This window comes from Phocoena phocoena, chromosome 1 (genome assembly GCF_963924675.1).
Source record: "Phocoena phocoena chromosome 1, mPhoPho1.1, whole genome shotgun sequence".
NCBI classification, from domain to species: domain Eukaryota; kingdom Metazoa; phylum Chordata; class Mammalia; order Artiodactyla; family Phocoenidae; genus Phocoena; species Phocoena phocoena.
The window spans coordinates 147,334,424-147,355,098 of NC_089219.1; the positions used below are offsets into that span (position 1 = coordinate 147,334,424).

General features: G+C 40.0%; 1 protein-coding gene across 3 annotated transcripts in view; it reads right to left on the bottom strand.

The window, feature by feature from the left end:
• HHAT (hedgehog acyltransferase) overlaps nt 1-20,675 on the bottom strand; it is a 338,123-nt gene that overhangs the window by 237,880 nt on the left and 79,568 nt on the right. For all 3 annotated transcript variants that reach the window (XM_065881461.1, XM_065881452.1, XM_065881444.1), the window contains one exon: nt 18,609-18,780. In XM_065881461.1, the coding sequence (XP_065737533.1) occupies nt 18,609-18,780 (172 nt within the window). The remainder of the gene's footprint in view (nt 1-18,608; nt 18,781-20,675) is intronic.

Below are 20,675 nucleotides of genomic sequence, written 5' to 3' on the forward strand. Positions count from 1 at the left end.
TCCCTAATTTACCTGTAGGAAACAAGTTTGTCTCCTCCCTCACGGAAGACCTGAAGTTGATTTGGTACCTTAATAGGATCATGCTAATAAGACCTATAAACCTAGAATTTCCAGGTATACCAGATGTAAGATACAAGCAAACCAGAAATGAAAGAGAATATAGGGTTGAGTTACCTTAGAGAAATTTCTGTGGGGGACCTTGAGATCTAAGTAAAGGACAAGTAGATCCACCTTATGCTACTTAGTCCTAATAAAGAAGTACAACTGTTAGTAAGCCTCTTGGGACTTTGGAAGCAATATATACACAGTTGGGCATGCTGCTTTGACCCATCATTTACTAGATGAACTATGCCTAACCATAGGATACCAGAAGACCATGCTACCCGAGTTGTCTTTTATCCACTGGGAGTTATCTGATCCACCTAGCCATAAAATCAGGTATGCCTGGTAGCTCTCCATCATCAATGGATACACACACATATATACACATACATGTGTATTCATACACACATACATATACACGTACATATATTCATACACGTACACACACACACACACACACACACACACACACACATACGCACAAAGAGAGAGGATCTTGAAGTCACAAATATGTTGCAGGAAAAGGGACCTCACCTTCCCAGTATGTTGACTCCTGCTAATTGCCATCTTTCTCTCATCCCACACCTAAGGCCCCATGAGGATTTGATAAAGAAGGGAAAAAATGAGCTCTGTTCACGGATGGCTGTCTATGGTAAGCTTGGAAGTGTTGATAAGGAGATTTTGAAGAAGAGATGTGTAAGTGAACACCTTAGAATGAAGCCAAAGAGAAGATTGTAAACCGCGTAAATAGTCAACCAAAGGGCCCTACTGCTCTCAACAACAAGGTGATGTGCCCAGTACATACCAACCAGCCTCTTTCCACAGCGATTCCAATGATTTTCAAGGGTTCCATGACCAAAGTGGCCACAGTGGCAGCAATGAAGGCTTTGCGTGGAATCAACAATACAGAATGCCCCTCACCAAAATTTCCCTATCACTGCTGCTGAGCATCTAACTTTCCAGCCTCCATACTCTGGTGTCAGGTTGATTACACTGAACCTCTTCCACCCTGGAGGGACCAGAGGACTATTCTTATTCTGGATGTGAATTTGCTTTCCACAATGCTCATTCCAGTACTGCCATCCATGGACTTACTGACTGTCTTATTCACTGCCATGTTATCAGACCTAACACAGCTTCTGACTGGTGACCTGACAGCATCAAATGGAGTGAGACAATGAGTTACATCCATGGGATTCACTGGTCTTATGCCATCACCCAGAAGCAGCTGACCTGATAGTCTATCAATAGTTCCAGTGTGGCACCAGAGGAAAGACACTGTCTGATGACGCTGAGATGCTGTCCTTGCCTATGATGTTGAGGTGCTGTCTCACGGGGTGTAGAAAGTGTTCTGAACCAGCAAACTACATATGCTTTACTCATTGCTTAAATAAGTAGAGTCGGTATCCAATAAGTAGAAGTGGATTAATTATACCTATTAATCCACTCCTAAAATAGCTGCTTCCCATCCCTGTCAACTCTGATCTACTTGTCTAGAGGCTTAACCACCCAGCAAGGAAACGCTTCCATCTGGGAATACACAATGATTCCACTGAATCAAAAGCTAATATTATGTAGCCATTTGGGGCTCCTCATGGAACTAGGTGAACAAGCAAAGAGGGATAATGGTGTTAGCTGGCTAAATTAACCCTCACTATCAAGGGGAAACAGAGTTACCCCTACACATTGGAGGCAGGAAGGAATACAGAGGGAACTTGTGGGCTGCTTCTCAGTATTGCTGTTTCTACTGGTTAGTTAATGGAAGACTACAGCAGCCAAACGTACATAGAAGCACCTAGGGCTTAGAGCCCTCAGGAATGGAGATTTCGATCATACCACTGGGCAAAGAACCCCAAACAACAAAGGTACTGATTGAAGGCAAAGAGAACATGGAATGGAAAGTAGAGAACAAAAGTCATAAGTCCTCTGATTAGAATTAGCTCTAAAACATTTACCATTTTTCTTATTTGCTGTGTACTGTATTCACATATAAATTTTTTTTTTCATTTCACCCAACATAGGTGTCTTTATTACCTGGACAAGAAGAATCTGTGCAGTTTGAGCCTGCCTAGCAATGCCTTTGATGGTATTAAGTAGCAGTACACTGAGGTATAACATTGTGAGTTATGGATTCCACCTGTATTGTCCAATATAGTGACTAGTGCAAATGAAGAACTGATTTGTAACTTTAACGGATTTTAATTTAAATAGCTACATATGGCTAGTGGCTACCCTATTGGACAACACATATAAATTTTAACTAATATTCCTCTTCACTCCTAGCCCATTCCCCTACTATTTAACATAAAGTGTGTTGGTGGTGGTGAACTCTACAAATTAGCCCACAGTTATAGAATGTTATCATTACGACAGAACTCAAGGCGACACGGACACCCCCCTGAGAGCCTGGACTTGGACTTGGAGGCAGTTGTTGATGGGTTGTTCCTCTCTGGAGAAGGATGTGCATGTTTTGCGCTCCGTGAGGGATAGCTGTGTGTCTTCTTGAAGGTCAGTCCGTGGCAAAGCACTTGAGGACCATATCTAACAAGGTCTCCTTGCTTTAACTTAAATCTTGTTTGAACTCAACAGACATGAAGAGGAGCTGGTCAGCATCCTCTTCCTGTAAATTCCTGTGTCTTAACAGAATTCATCCTCCTGTTGGCCTTCAGAAAGGTACAATTACTGTCACTGTTCCCACTGTGTCTGCCCTGCTGATGGTTTTTAGTTGGTCTCAACAGACACATTAAAAGTTACCCCCCAAACTGCTTCTATGTTCTCACTGCTGCCTTATTCTACAACCCCGGTTTATACTCCTCCAAAATGACCAAAGAGAACAATGACTTCTTAACTGCCAAATGAAACAGAATCCCTTCCAGTCTCCTCTTACTTGACCTCTCTTCAAATTCTGATCAATGGAGCACTGCTTTCTTCTTGAAACCTTCACAAAACCATTTGCTTTCTTCTTCATTTATTAACATTCCTTCTCATTTGTCACTGGATCCTCCTTTTCTACCCGTCTCTTAAATGTTGATGCTTTCTAAAGTTCTATCCTTCTAGTAAGGAACAGCCCCACAGCTCCACAGGGGACAGAGGTAGCCCCTTGAGGGCATGCACAACCCTGACATGGGCACCACCCATAGCCCCTAAAGCTCTGTCCACTCTGTTCATGTAGCAAATCTTCCTAGAATCTGGTCTCCACCTGAGAATCTGATTATAGCAGCTCTAAGCCTCACTGGAAACTAAAGTAGAAGGGAAAAGAAACCAACATCTCGCTGAGAAGAGATAAAATACATGGGAAGAATATCTTATTTTGACATCTCTAGGAAAGTATGAAAGGGAATGAAAGAAAAGCAAATGTCACCTGTTGCCATGGAGTTCCTAAAGTCCTCTTAATTAGTGAGGTACACTTGAGCTCTGATGGCCAAGCCAGCCACCACTGCTTTTTCCATCCCCACCAGGAGAGGATTTAATACCTTCCACAGAGTTTGTGAGTATCTTCACTGTTGGATTCACCAAACCAAATGAATCCCATAGTAAACAACCTCTATTTACACCCTTATTCCTGTTAACTTTGCAGTCATCACTTTTTTTTAATTGAAGTATAGTTGATTTACAATATTATATTACTTTCATGTATACGACTTGGTGATCCAATAATTTCATAGATTATACTCCATTTAAGGTTATTATAAAGTAATGGTTATATTTCCCTGTGTTTGTACAACATACCTTTGTTACTTCCTCATTTTATACATAGTAGTTTGTCTCTTAATTCCCTACCACTATCTTGCCCTCCCCCCTTCCCTCTCCAAACTGATAACCACTAGATTGTTCTCTGTAACTGTGCATGTTTTTATGTGCTTATATCCATTCATTTTATTTTTCAGATTCCACAAATAAGTGATAACAGATTATTTCTCTTTGTCTAACTTACTTCACTAAAGCATAATACCCTCTAGCTCCAACCATGTTGTTGCAAATGACAAAATTTCATTCTTTTATGGTTAATATTCCATTTTATATATATATATATACACATATATATATCTCATTCATCAGCTGATGGAATTTAGGTTGCTTCCATATCTTGGCTACTGTAAATAGTGCTGCTATGAACACTGGGGTGCATGTATCTTTTCGAATTAGCGTTTTCATTTTCTTCAGATATATGCCCAGGAGTGGAATTGCTGGATCATACAGTAGTTCTACCTCTAGTTTTTTAGGAACCTCCATACTGTTTTCATAGTGGCTGCACCAATTTACATTCCCACCAACAGTGTACGAGTGTTCCCTTTTCTCCACACCCTCTCCAGCATTTGTTATTTGTAGACTTTTTAGTGATAGCCATTCTGACTGGTGTGAGGTAACAATGTCTCACTGTGATTTTGATTTGCATTTTTCCGATGATTAACTATTTTGAGCATCTCTTCATGTGCTGTTGGCTATCTGTATATCTTCTTTGGAAAAATGTCTATTCAGGCCTTCCGCTCACTTTTTAAACAAGTTTTTTATGTACTGAGTTGTACAAACTGTTTATAAACTTTGGACATCAACCCTTTATCAGTCATATCATTTGCAAATATTTTATTCCATTCAATAGATTGTCTATTTTTTTTGTTGTTGTTGTTGCTGTTGTTTTGCAGTACGCTGGCCTCTCCCGTTGCGAAGCACAGGCTCTGGACGCGCAGGCTCAGCGGCCATGGCTCACGGGCCCAGCCGCTCCGTGGCACGTGGGATCCTCACAGACCGGGGCACGAACCCACGTCCCCTGCATCAGCAGGCGGACTCTCAACCACTGAGCCACCAGGGAAGCCCTGTCTATTTGTTTTGTTGATAGTTTCCTTTGCTGTGCAAAAGCTTTTAATTAGGTCTCAATTGTTTATTTTTGCTTTGGTTTCTTTTGTCTCACCCTTAAGATCCAAAAAAATATTGCTACAATTTACATCAAAGATTGTTCCACCCATGTTCTCTTCTAGGAGTTTTATGATTTCTGGTCTTACAGTTAGGTCTTTAATCCACTTTGAGTTTATTTTTGTATATGGTATGTATAAAAAGCTATAATAGACTTCTGTATTTAATCTGTATCCTGCAACTTCACTGAACTCATTTATTAATTCTAATAGTTTTGTGGTGGGTTTTCTACATGTAGCATCATGTCATCTGCAAACAGTGACAGTTTTACTTCTTCCCTTCCAACTTGGATGCCTCTCATTTCTTTTCCTTGCCTGATTGTTGTGTCTAGGACTTCCAATACTATGTTAAATAGAAGTGGCGAGAGTGTGCATCCTTGCTTTTTCCTGATTTTAGAGGAAAAGCTTTTAACTTTTCACTATTCAGTATGATGTTAGCAGCAGGTTAGTCATAAATGGCCTTTATTATGTTGAGATATTTATGTTCCCTCTATAACACTTTGATGAGTGTTTTCATCATGAATGGGTGTTGAATTTCATCAAATGCTTTTTCTGCATCCTTTGAGATGATCATGTAATTTTTATCCTTCCTTTTGTTAATGTGGTGTATCACATTGATTGATTTGCAAATGTTGAACCATCCTTCCATTCCTGGAATAAATTCCACTTGATCATGGTGTATGATCCTTTTTATATATTGTTGGATTCAGTTTACTAAAATGTTGTTGAGGATTTTTGCATCTCTGTTCATCAAAGATATTAGCCTGTAATTTTCCTGTTTTGAATTGTCCTTGTCTGGTTTTTGTATCAGGGTAATGGTGGGATCACCAAATGTATTTGGGAGTGGCCCCCACCCCTTCATTTTTTTGGAATAGTTTGAGAAAGATAGGTACTAAGTTCTTCTTTATATGTTTGGTAGAATTCCACTGTGAAGCTGTCTGGTCCTGGACTTTAGTTTGCTGGGAGTTTTTTTATTACAGATTCAGTTTAATTACTAGTCATCAGTCTGTTCAGATTGTCTATTTCTTCCTGATTCAGTTGCAGAAGGTCTATGTGTCTAGAAAGTTGTCCATCTCGTCTAGGTTGCCCAATTTGTTGCCAAATAATGGTTCATAGTATTCTTTTATAATTTTTTGTGGTACAGTTGTTATTTCTCCTTTCATTCTATTTTTTAAATTTTGTTCGTCTCTCTTTTCTTCTTGATAAGCCTGACAAAAGGTTTATCAATTTTTATTTATCTTTTAAAAAAACCAGCTCTTGGTTTCCTCGATCTTTTCTAACAGTTTTCGGTCTCTATTTTATTTATTTTCTGTCTTTAATTTTTCCTCTTTCCTGCTGACTTTGGGCTTTTTTCATTATTCTTTTTCTAGTTTTTTAGATGATAGGTTAGGGTATTTGAGATTTTTCTTACTTCTTGAGGTAGGCCTGTATCTCTGTACACATCCCTCTTAAAATTATTTTTGCTGCATTCCATAGGTTTTGGAAAGATGTGTTTCCATTTTCATTTGTCTTGAGGTATTTTCTGATTTCCTCTTTGCTTTCTTCACTGACCCATTAGTTTTTTAGTTTCATGTGTTTGTGTTTTTCCCATTTTTCTTCCTATAACTGATTTCAATTACAGTTTCATACCACTGTGGTCAGAAAAATATGCCTGATATAATTTTTATCCTTTTAAATTTGTTGAGACATGTTTTGTGACCTAGAATGTGATCTATCTTAGAGAATGTTCCATGTACACTTGAAAAGAATGTGTTTCTTCTGTTTGGGGATGGAATGTCCTGTAGATATCTATTAAGTCCAACTGATCTAATATGTCATTTAAGGCCAATGTTTCCTTACTGATTTTCTTTCTGGGTGATCTGTCCATAGATGTCAGTGGGGTGTTAAAGTCCCCTGCTATCAATGATTATTGTAAATTTCTCCCTTTATGTCTGTTAATATTTGCTTTATATATTTAGATGCTCCTTATTGAGTACATATATGATAAGGAGTGTTATATACTCTTCTTATATTGATACCTTTATCATTATAGAATGCCCTTCTTTGTCTTTTGTTATAAACTTTGTTTTACATCTATGTTGTCTGATATGAGCATTGCTACCCCCACTTTCTTGTCATTTCTTTTTGCATGAAATATCTTTTTCCATCCCCTTGCTTTAATCTGTGTGTGTCTTTAGATCTGAAGTGAGTCTCTTGTAAGTAGCATATAAATGGGTCTTGTTTTTTTATCCAATCAGCCACCATATATCTTTTGATTAGAAACTGACATTTAAAGTGATTACTGATAGGTATGTACTTATTGCCATTTTGTTACCCATTTTCTGGTTGTTTTTGTAGGCCTTCTCTGTTCTTCTTTTAGTTTCTTTCCTTGTGATTTGATGATTTTCTTTTATGGTATGCTTGTGTTCCTTTCTCTAGTTTTTGTTATCTATTGTAGGTTATTGATTTGTGGTTACCATGGTGTTCATAAATGTTGACCTATAACTGTATCTACTTGTTTTAAACTGGTAGTCATTTAATTTCAAATGCATTCTAAAAGATCTACATTTTTTACTCCCCTCCCCCATTTTGTGTTTTTGATGTCATATTTTACATCTTCATGTTTATCCCTTTACTATTTATTGTGGTTGTGGCTGATTTTAAAATTTTTTGTCTTTTAATCTTTGTACTAGCTTATTTAAGTAGTTGATCCTCAGCCCTTAACATATATTTGCCTTTACTATAGAGTGGGATTTTCCCCTCATCTACTGATCCTTGCTATAGCCTTTTCTTTTCCATTTAGATAAGATGCTTTAACATTTCTTTTAGGGTAGGTTTAGTATTGATGAACTTTTAGTTTTTGCTTTATCTGAGAAGTTCTTTATCTCTCCTTCCATTCTAAATGATAATCTTGCTGGGTAGATTATCCTACGTTGCAGGGTTTTTCCTTTCAGCGTTTTAAACATATCATGCCACTCCCTTCTAGCCTGCAAAGTTTCTGCAGAAAAATCAGCTGACAACATTATGGGGGTTCCCCTGTATATGACTCTTTGTTCTTCTCTTGCTGCCTTTAGAATTCTCTCTTTAACTTTTGCCATTAGTGCACTTGATGTTGTTCAAGAGGTCCCTTAAACCGTTATCACTTTTTTTAATTTGTTTTTCTTTTTGTTGTTCTGATTGGGTGACTTCCATTATTCTATCTACCAGATCACTTGTGCGTTCTTCTGTATCACCTGGTCTGCTATTAATTCCTTCTAATATGTTTTTTCATTTCAGTTATTGTATTCTTCAGTTCTGACTGGTTCTTTTTTATATTTTCTAGTTCCTTGTTAAAATTCTCACTGTGTTCGTCTATTCTTTTCCCTGTATCAGTTAACATTCTTTTTATTAATGCTTTGAATTCTTTACAGGGTAAATTATTTATTTTTGTTTCATTAGTTGTTTTCTCAGGGGTTTTCTCTTGTTTTTACAATTGAAACAAATTCTTCTGTCTTCTCATTTTGCTTAACTTTCTCTGTCTGTATGAAATTAGGTGAAATAGTTACCTATTCCAGTCTTGAAGGTGTGCTCTTGTGTGGGAGTCTCCCTATACAGTCTGCGTGTGCCCAGTGCCTGAATCTGACAGTGGGAGAGCTGGATCTGATGTGAGCAGGAGTCATGTCTTTCCCCAGGGTGTGCTGACAGCTATCACCTTGGTAGGAGATGGGGCTGGAGATGGAGCAGATAGGGACAGAGCCAGGTGTGAGCTGGGGCTTCTCCTCTGCTCAGTGGCCACCACCACCCTACAAGGGGCAGGGGTGGGCCCCAAGCTGCTGGAGCAGAAGCTCTGAGGGTTGGGCCCAAGATGGTTCCATTCCCTTTAAGTGTGTGCTCTCCCCACTCCTAGCACTGGCACCCCTGCCCCAGAGCAGAGCAGTGCTGGAGCAAGAGGGCCTGGAGCAGGGGCTGGAGCAGGCGCTCAGCATGGGTCAGGGCTCAGGCTGTGGCAGCCCTGGCCCTAGAGTCCAAGACCACTTCTGATGTGCTGCCTCCATAAGGACCAGTACAGCTGTCCCCACCCTGTTCAGATGTCATTCCGGGTCCAAGCAGGCTCTATCCCTCACAACTGAGTACTCCGCTCAGCTGCAACAGCCCTTACCCTAGTGTGGAGCTGTATCACGAAGCAAGTGGGGCCAGAGTGGACACTCAGGGCAGGCTGGGGTGCATGCGAGGGTGGTCACAGAAAACCAGCCAGAGTCCCATGCAGTTTCAATCTACTTTCTCCACCTTGTTCCCAGGAGTAAGCAAGTGTGTGCATGCTCTTCCTGAGAGGAGTCTAGGTTTCTTACAGTCCTCCTGTTAGTCCCACTGGCTTTCTAACCAGCTAAGGAGACTTGTCTTCCTGGTGTTGGACCCCAGTACTGCGACATCCAACATGTGGCTCAAACCTCTCACTTCCAAGGGAGGACCTCCACCTCTGTAATCCCCTCCTCTTCTGAGTCCCCTCCCAGGGGCACAGGTCCCAAACCTAATCGCTTCTATTCCCTTCCTACCCCACTCCATGTGGATCTTTCTTACAGCCTTGGTTGTGCAAGAGTCTTTCCGCCAGTCTCCAGTTAGTTTTCAGTGAGAATTGCTCTGCATGTAGATGTATTTTGGATGTTTTCATGGGGGGAGGTGAGCTCTGTGTCCTCCTACTCCACCATCCTCATTTGAATCTGCACTCATCACTTTTTGGATGAGTTCCCTTTGGCACCTTATGCAGAATGTTGAATTGATCACTGGTTTGAATGTCTGATCACTCACATTCACTAGGCAGAATTCCTATAAGATTTATTTTGTTCACCTGAACGTGTATGTGAGTACTCATTAAGCACCTGTGCAGTGCACTCTTCTTTAGTGAGCAGTGAGGGGGACAGACACCAAAGGTAGTGGCACAGTTCCTTCTCCAAAGCAGCTTTCACCCTACTTAGTGGTGCTCAGAGGGAGTCATCTCTGGGCAGAGTAGAATGTTACTCAGTCCTGAGATCCTTGGAGGTGAAAACCCAGTTGTATATCTTCTCCCATGTGAGACAAAGAGGCACCTTTTACTCTGTCTGCACTACTGCCTCACACTCAACTGCAACTTTAGAGTGGGAAGAAAAGGCCACCACAGAAGAAGGCAGAACCCTTTCATCAAGAGAATAAAAGCCTAACAGAATTAAAAAAATAAAAGTATTTCTTTGCTATGTCAGAAGGAAATCATAAATTGCAGACCAGGGCCCAAGGGCCTTTGTAAGCCTTACACTCCCTGATGTTTATTTTCTTTATCTCTCTGAACATCCCGAGAGGGATTAGCCCCCAAACCCTGAAGCGGGGAAATCCTGTGCATAAAGAAAGGGGATGCTTGTCAGGCTCTACTCCAATCCCACGGCAGCCAGGAGGAAGGGAAACCCCGAGGAGAAACACAGGGGTGGCAGGTCTGCCACAAGAAAGTGAGAAGCAGGCCAGGCCATCTGAGCTTCCTTGACAGGGAGACAGAACACAACAGGCATTATCATTTAACACCATTAAAGCAGCATATTAGCTTCTGCCTCTATTTTCTGATTATTCTACTACCCTGGTTTATACTCCTTAACAATGACCAAGTCAACAACAAAAAAAGTCAAACATGGCCAAAGTCAACGAGTTTCAGAATGAAACACTCTCTTCAGTCCCCTCTTCCTTGGCCTCTCTTCAACCTCTGATAAATTGAGCCTCCCTTTCTTATCGAAACCTTCACAAAACCATCTGCTTCCTCCTTCATTTGTTAATATTCCTTCTCACTTGTTGCTGGCTCTTCCTTTTCTGCCTGCCTCTGAAATGTTGGCATTCCTTCAAGTTCTATAGTTGGCCCTCCTTTATTCTCACTCCACACATTTTTCTAGGAAATCCCTTTACTCTCATAGACTCAACTACCACATATACGTGATGGCTTTCAAATGTCTGTCTGCATCCCCAATCCCTCTCCTGAGCTTCAGTGCCATCTAACTGTAGCAGAGATGTCTCCACCTGGATGTTCAGTTTTAAGCATAACTTGTCAAAAAGACTCTTTATTCTTCCCTAAAACCTGCTCCCAGTCCTCCTATATTCCCTGCTCTTGGTGAATGGAAGTGTCAATCATCACCTAAACTCTAAATCAGAAGATTCCCTAGATCTTCCCTCTCTCATCTTCCCTGTCTCATTGGTGAGCAGAGCCTATTGACTGTACCTCCATCCCTCTCATCACTCCCTTCTTCTCCAGCCTCCCTGCTTCACTCAAGTCTTCATCACCTTGCTCCTGACTGAGTCTAATGTTCCATCATGTAAAGCACTGTCTGGCTCTTTAATATTTGTTGAATAAAGACATGGACCTTTTTCTATTCAGATTTTCCTATTTCTAGTTTTACTCCACTCTGATTCATATTCTACATTGCAAGTAGAATATTTCTAAACCCCAAATCTAATACTGTTTCCTCTCCCCTTAAATACTTTGTGGTTTTCACTCTTTGGGTATTTAAATTACTTAAACTATATAAATACATCCATGGGTCCCTATCACCTAAAAGGTAGAACAAATCCTCCTTAGCATGCTCCAGAAGCTCTTCCTAATAAAAACCCTTCATGTCTTTCTGGCAGAATCTCTCACTATACCTCAGACTCCGCGTCCAGCTCTCCTTATAACTCACAGTTCTCTGAGTACAGCAGAGTAACCCATACCAAGCAGGACCTTTATTTAAGCTGCAGTCCAACCCCTCCCCATCAGCCCTGTCCATATGTTCTTCTTAACAAGGACTGTCCTCCTTGTTACGACAAACTACTTTACCAGAGCCTAATCTACTGGGATTTTATCAGAGCTTTACCAACTTGGGGGAAGGAAAATTCCCAACTCTAGTCTGCTATATAGCCTTCCACATGAATGGAAAAAATACCCAACTCCAGTACCCCCTAGTCATCCTATACTACCAAAGAGGATAGGGGGAAAAAAATCTGAGACTCATTTGTGAAGTTCACATCACAGGGGCATAGACTCACTGAAAGTCTGAGACCTAATCACAGAACTAAAGAACACTTCCCCTCTCCCAACGCCTTATATACTAAAGTTCTTTTTACTCAGCACATCATGTCCACCTTCCCAAAATTCATTACAAAGCATGCTAAAAGGCAAAAAAACAAAACAAAACAAAACAAAAACACAGACAAAGCAGCAGAACCAGACCTAGATATGGCAGGGATGTAGGAATTATTGAATTGGGGATTTAAAACAACTATGATTAATATATGAAGAGCTTTAACGGAAAAGGTAGACAACATGCAGGAATAGATGGATAATGTAAGCAGAGAGATGGAAACGCTAAGAATCAAAGAAATGCTAGAGCTCAAAAACACTGAACAGAGATGAAGAAAGCCTTTGAAGAGCTTATCAGTAGACTGCATACAGCTGAGGGAAAAACCTCTGAGCTTGAGGATTTGTCAATAAAAACATCTAAACATGAAAAGCAAATAGAAAAAAGACTGAAGGAAAAAAAACACAGAACGGAGTACCCAAGAACTGTGTGACAATTAGAAAAGGTGTAACATAAATGTAATGGGAATACCAGAAGGAGAAGAACAGAAGCAATATTTGAAGCAATAATGACTAAGAATTTCCCCAAATTAACATGAGACACCAAACCAAAGATCCAGGAGCTCAGGGAACACCAAGCAGGACAAATGCCCCCAAAACTGCACCTATGCGTATCATATTCAAACTTCAGAAAACCAAAGGCGAAGAAAAAACACTGAAAGAAGCAAGGTGGTGGAGGTGGGAAACATCTAACCTGTAGAGGAACAAAGACAAGAATTACCTGCCGCTTCTCCTAGAAACATGCAAGCAAAGAGAGTAGAAGAAAACATTTAAAGTACTGACAGGAGAAAAAACAACCACCTAGAACACTGTGGTCCTGTGAAAGTATCCTTCAAAAGTGAATGAGAAATAAAGCCTTCCTCAGACAAACAAAAATGGTGGAATTTGTTTCCAGTAGACTTGACTTGCAGGAAATGTTAAAAGAAATTCTTCAGAGAGAAGGAAAATTATATAGGTTAGAAACTTGGATCTATATAAAGAAGGGAAGAGCTAATAAATGAAGGTAAAATAAAACCTTTGCTAATTCTTTTCTATTCTTGATCTAACAAATAACAGTTTGTTCAAAATAATAAAAGCAACAATGTATTTACCACTACAGTTTATATATAAGTAAAATGAACGATAGTAATTACACGAACGACAGGAGGGAGGAATTAGAAATATTTTATTATAAGGAACAATCAGGAATATTTTTAGGTACTTGCAGTACCTGTTAAGTGATATTTTGTTATCTGAAAATAGATTCGGAGTAGTTGTAAATGTATACTGCAAATTTTACGGCAACTACTAAGAAAGTTGTTTAAAAAAGAGGTATACTTGATATGCTAAGAAAATAAAGAAAATGGAATGATATAAAATATTTAATTAAAAACAAAAAAGGCAAACAAAGAATGAAACATAAAAATAGGAACAAAAATCAAGGGCGATAAATAGAAAAGAGTAACGAACATGATAGATAATAATCCAATCATATCAATAATCACTTTAAACATCAATGGTCTAAATATATCCATTAAAAGATAGAGATTATCAGAGTGGATCAAAAAATAGGACCTGGGCTTCCCTGGTGGCGCAGTGGTTGAGAGTCTGCCTGCCGTTGCAGGGGACACGGGTTCGTGCCCCGGTCCGGGAAGATCCCACATGCCGCGGAGTGGCTAGGCCCGTGAGCCATGGCCGCTGAGCCTGCGCGTCCGGAGCCTGTTGCTCCGCAACGGGAGAGGCCACAACAGTGAGAGGCCCGCGTACCGCAAAAAAAAAAAAAAAAAAAAAAAAGGACCCAACCATATATTGCCTAAAAGAAACCCACTTTAAATATAATGATACAGTTAAGTTAAAAGTAAAGGCATAGAGAAAGATATACCATACTAAGACTAATCAAAGCTGGAGTAGATATATTTCAGACACATCAGACCTCCAAGCAAGGAAAATTATCAGAGATAAAAAGGGGCATTACATAATGATAAAGGGGTCACTTCTCTAAAAAGACATAATAATATATAATATGTATGTGCATAACAACAGAGGGTCAAAATATGTGAGGCAAAAACTGATAGAAAAGCAAGGAGAAACAGATGAATCCAACTATTGTAATTAGAGATTTCACCACCCCTCTAACAGAAATGGACAGATTTATCAGGCAGAAAATCAGTAAGGACATGATTGAACTCAACAACACCATCGGTCAAGTGGATATAATTGACATCTATAGGCTATTTTATCCAACAACAGAACACACAGTCTTCTCAAGCTCACATGGAACGTTCTCCAAGACAGACCACATTCTGGACCATATAACACACCTAAATAAATTTAAGAGAACAGAAATCATACAATGTCTGCTCTCAGATAATAATGGATAATAATCGAATTAAATTAGAAATCAACAATATATAGCTAGGAAATCTCAAAATACTTGGAGATTAAACAGGAAAAAAGGCAAGGATGTCCCCTCTCACCACTCCTTTTCAATATCATACTGGAAGTCTTAGCTAATTCAATAAAAGAAGAAAATGAAACAAAAAACATATACTTTGGGAAGGAAAAAATTACTTTTCCTTGCAGATGACATGATTGTCTATGTAGAAAATCCCAAAGAAACAACAACAACAACAAAAATCTCCTGGAATAAGAAATTGTAGCAAGGTTGTACAAAATAAGGTTAATATAGTAAAGTCAATCACTTTTCTATTTACCAGCAATAAACAAATGGAATTTGAAACTAAAAACAATACCATTTACATTAGTACCCCCCAAAAAAATTCAGGTATAAATATAAATATAACAAAATATGTGCAAGTTATATATGAGGAAAACTAAAAAAGTCTGATGAAAGAAATCAGAGAAGAACTAAATAAATGGAAAGACAGCCATGTTCATGGATAGAAAGACTCAAGATAACAAGATATCAATTCTTCCATACTCCATCTATAGATTCAATGCAATCCAAATCAAAATCCTAGCAAGTCATTTAGTGGATATCGACAAACTGATCCTAAAGTTTATATGGAGAGGCAAAAAGACCCAGAATAACCAGTACAACATTGGAGAAGAAGAAGAAAGTCAAAGGCCTGCCACTATCCGACTTCAAGACTTACTTTAAAGCTACATTAATCAAGACAGTGTGACACTGGTGAAAGAATAAACAAAAAGATCAATGGCACAAAACAGAGAGCCAAGAAATAGACTCATAAATAAAGTCGACCAATCTCTGACAAAGGAGCAAAGGCAACATAATGGAGCAACGACAGTCTTTTTAACAAATGGTGCTAGAAGAAATTCATGTCTAATTTCTTATACCCTTCACAAAAATTAACTCGAAATAGATCATAGACCTAAACATAAAACACACAACTCTAAAACTCTTAGAAGATGACACAGGAGAAAACCTAGGTGACCTTGGGGATGGTGGATTTTTTAGATACAACACCAAATGCACGATCCATGAAAGAAATAATTGATAAGCTGGATTTCATTAAAATTAAAAACTTTTGCTCTGTTAAAGGCACTGTCAAGAGAAAGAGAAGATAAGCCACAGACTGGGAGAAAATATTTGCGAAAGACACACCTGATAAAGGACTGTTATACTGGCAAGTATGTGCAGTAGCAGGCACTCATAACTTTCAGGTAAGGAAAAAAAAAAAAAAAAAGCCAGCTTGAAAAATGTCAGTTTGAGAGTTTCTTACGAAAATAAACATTTTCTTACCATATAATCACTCCAAAGGAGTTGAAAACTTATGGCCACATAAAACTCTGCACGTGCATATCTATAGCAAATTTATTCATAATTGCAAAACTTAGAATCAACTGAGATGTACTTCAGTAGACAAACAGATAAATGAACTGTGGAACATCCAGACAATGTAATATTATTCAGCACTAAAAACGAATGATCTATCAAACCATAAAAAGACATGGAGGAACCTTAGATGCATATCACTAAGTGAAAGACGTCAATCTGAAAAAACTACATACCGTATGATTCCAACTATACAACAACATTCTGGAAAATGTAAAACTATGGAGATGGTAAAAAGATCAGTGGTTGCCAGGGATTAAAGGGGAGAGAGGGATGAATAGAGCACAGAGAATTTTTAGGGCTGTGAAACTACTCTGTCTCACATTATAGGAGTGGATACACGTCATTACACATCCGTCAAAACCCACAGACTGTACAACACTGAGTAAATCCTAATATAAAGATGGACTTCGGGTGATAATGACGTGTCACTGTAGGTTTATCAATTGTAACAAATGTACCACACTGGTGGGAACGTTGATACTGGTGGAGGCTGTGCACGTGTGGGGCAGGGGATATATGGGAAATCTCTGTACTTTGCTCTCAGTTTTGCTATAAATCCAAAATCGCTCTAAAAATAAAGTCTATTTAAAAAAAAAAGATTTTATAAAAAGGGAATGATAAACCCAAAAGTCAGGTTATCTTTGTGGAGGGAGTGAAAGGAGGTGATGGAGTTATTATGGGTGCAAACAAAGGGCTTGTAGGATTCTGGTTAGCTCTTAAGCTGAGTGGTTGGTACCCAAATGGACCCCTAATGACTTTTCTTTGTCACTGGATTTACCACCCTTAGTGCTGACCTTAGGAGTAACAGCTGTCTGAGATAACTTTTCCTTTTCGTTTAAACCCCATTTTCAGTTTTGCTTTCCAGTTTTCATAGTTAAAATCACCCAAACGGATACAATCTCTTAATTTGGATGTAGTACAACCAGGCTATGATTTAGCATAAGCCATCACTTAATCCTATTTTGTTTGCCTAAGTGTATCATTAAAGCCTTAGATTATTAGTTACCCCCAAGTATGAAAAAAGATTTTGTCTGGGAAGAACAGACTGTCATTAAAACAACTCAGCATTTTTCCAGTCCTAAGAGGCATCTTCCTTGAAAACATTCTGATTAAGCATGTGTGATAACAAGGGCAATCAAGATCTTTTTTTTTAAAATCTATAAATCACCAAACAGATAAGGAGTCAGGCTATTACTCTTGCCCTCGGCAGGGAGCTTAATCTGGCCGGAAGATCACTCATTTCCCATTGGAGCCACAGGCTGGAGGTCAGACCACGGGGCTGAATTTCAGTTCTTGAAAGGAGTGCAAAGAAATGAAAAGATTTCGTTCAGAAAGGAGCATGTTCTCTGATGTTTCGGCCAAAGGAATAAAGAATGATAGCATCTCCACAGAAAAGTCTTATACTGGAGACCATGTCCTGCTAAGGAAATAAGACCTCCAGCCCACCTACCTGCAGACAGAAAGAAATGGGCAAACAAGAAAAAGGGGCCAACAGAGGGTCCTACATAAGAACACACCATTAATTCTATCTATCAGACATTTTACGAGGTAAGCTCTTCACCTTCATGGTTTCACTTAATCCTCCAAACAACCCTACAAAGGTGAGTCTGCTCGTTTGACAGGTGAACGTGCAGACAGCGGTAGCAAGCTGCCAAAGGTTGCCCACTAGCGACTGGTGGAGCCGAGGTTCAAGCCTATGTCTGGCTGTGAATGGATAAAGAAGATGTAGTACATATAGACAACGGAATATTACTCAGCCATAAAAAAGAATGAAAGAATGCCATTCGCACCAACATGGATGGACCTAGATTTTATCATACTACACGAAGTAAGCCAAACAGAGAAAGACAAATATCATATGCTATCACTTATATGTGGAATCTAAAAAAATGATACAAATGAACTTATTTACAAGACAGAAATAGACCCATAGACATAGAAAACAACTTATGGGTACCAAAGGGGAAAGCTGGGGGTGGGGGGAGGGATAAATTAGTAGTTTGGGATTAACAGATACACACTACCATATATAAAACAGATAACCAACAAGGTCCTACTCTATAGCACACGGAACTATACTCAGTATTTTGTAATAACCTATAAGGGAAGAGAATCTGAAAAAGAATATATATATATATATACACACACATACACACATATGCACATATGTGTGTATGTATATATATATATATATACACATATATGTATGTATAACTGAATCACTTGCTGTACACCTGAAACTAACACAACATTGTAAATCAACTACACTTCAATAAAAAAAAAACCTGTATCTGTCTGACTCTAAAGCTCATGCTCTTTGCTTTATATCATACAGGAAAACAACAAGGATTACTGCAGAACTCGGTCTTAAAGCATTACCTCTTAGCAGGGGCTACAAGGCTACACCCAGCATCTCTCGCCTTCTCCTGTCAAGTGCAATACTGGCCATACCAGGAAGATGCGGACCCAGCTGAACTTAGCAGGATTCCATTAGGAAGAGGGATTGCTACCATCCTTGGTTCCAAGACCACCAAGCCTGACCCTCACCTCTGTGAGCCACCTCACACATGCGTCACCTCGGCCACAAGAGGAACAAGGTGAAAAAAAGGAGGGTTTGCTCAAGGCAACTACACCCCTGTCTGCCCCCGTCCAGCTGCTTCGCCGTGAAGCTACCTCTCTCGATGCTTGTTCTACCGCCAGTGATTTCCACCATTACCTAAGGTCCAACATGAGACGGCCCTCAGGAGGGAGGTGCTGCTGTAGATGGCGTGCATGTACATAAAATGAAGCATCAGCTCCGCCAGCCACCAACAGGAGAGGAGGCGGCCCAGCCCCTGGGCAAGGATGGAAAGGCTGGCCTTGGGCGAGCCCTGCTCCTGCCGCTGCATCTAGAGTAGAAACAGAAGAAGTCATTAGATGGCACCTCCATTTCTTTTTTTTTTTTTAAAGAAGATGTTGGGGGTAGGAGTTTATTAATTAATTTATTTATTTTTGCTGTGTTGGGTCTTCGTTTCTGTGCGAGGGCTTTCTCTAGTTGTGGCGAGCGGGGGCCACTCTTCATCGCGGTGCGCGGGCCTCTCACTGTCGTGGCCTCTCTTGTTGCGGAGCACAGGCTCCAGACACGCAGGCTCAGTAGCTGTGGCTCATGGGCCTAGTTGCTCCGCAGCATGTGGGATCCTCCCAGACCAAGGCTCGGACCCGTGTCCCCTGCATTAGCAGGCAGATTCTCAACCACTGCGCCACCATTTTTAAAACCTTTCAGAGTCCCCTAGACAACGTTTTTATAAATTTTTACTTTCGCTGTATCTTCTAAAGGAGGGCTGGTTTAGTTTGCCTCGGGAACACTCGGCGTTCTCGGGTAAAAAAAAACATGTCCGACAAATACCATATGATATCACATATGTGTGGAATCTAAAAATTATGAGACAAATGAACTTATTTACAAAACAGAAATAGACCCACAGACATAGGTGACCAAAGGGAAAAGGGAGTAGGGATAAATTGGGAGTTTGGGATTAACAGATACACACTACTATATATAAAATAGATAACCAACAAAGACCTACGGTAGACACAGTAATATATTACAAGATGTTCAATATCTTGTAATAACCTATAATGGAAAAGAACCTAAAAAAGAATAGATAGATAACTGAATCACTTTGCTGTACAACTGAAACTAACAGAACATTGTAAATCAACTATATTTCAATAAAAAAAAATTTTTTTAAGTCATGTCCAAGCTAGAAAACTCTGTCCAAGAGCAAGAAAAGGGTGGAGGCCACAAGCTAGCCCAGTGCCGAGAACCAAGAAGGGGTTCCGCATCCCTTCACCCCAGCAGCAGCCCTGCCAAAACCCAGGATGGAGGGCAGTTCCTGATGTATCCTAGACAAACACAGGAAAACAAGAGAGCGCGTATAAGTTTTCCAGATCTTACACTGACACGATTTTATTAGACTGAAGGCTGCCTGGAAATGCAGAGGTGAAGTGACGGCCTTAATTATGAAGTTGTATCTGCACACATTAGCTGGCAGAGGATATGGACTTGGTTCAGCAAGGGCTTGACAATTAGGGCTCCAGACACTACATGAACAAGCGAGGCCCATCCCTAGGGGAAGGTGATCCTGACATGCTTCTTTAACTTCTCCTCTCCTCTAACCATCAAGGCGCAGTGGGTCCCACGGCAGCCAGGAGGGGCGGCAGGCACTGCCCTTAGAGGTGATGGGCTATCTACACTCCAAGGAGTTAATTTCTATTCCATTCTTGAGCATCTATTCTACCACGGTCTCAAACGGTCCTCTTACAGCAAGAAACCAGACCGAGAAATTATACGCCCAGGAAAGCTGTTGTTTTAAATTTTTTAATGTAAGTTGATCAAATTAACAGGAATTTCCTTTCATTTTCTTCAGTTCACCTCAGAAAGATATTTATTAGGAAACAAAAGTAACTGCTTTGCAGGATCCACCCAGCCAAATTTGACAGGGGAAGCACTAACTGGGAAGGTTATCCAGGAAGGAAGGTGGGGCACAGATGGGTTTGCAGTCTTGCAGGGATCACAGCTCACTGCAATTATAGCCGCAGCACAGCGACCCAACGCAGACCCCTTTCCCTCTCTAGGCATAACTGAGGGTGGTTTTATATGAATCCTTAACGTCAAGCGTGCATGCTACATGCTACAAAGTCTGGAGCAGAGCATCGACAAGCCAGTGGATGGAGAAATCCTCAGTGAGAGACCCCCTACCTGCCCAATCCCTCATGTCTGCATTATATAATTCAGAAGAAA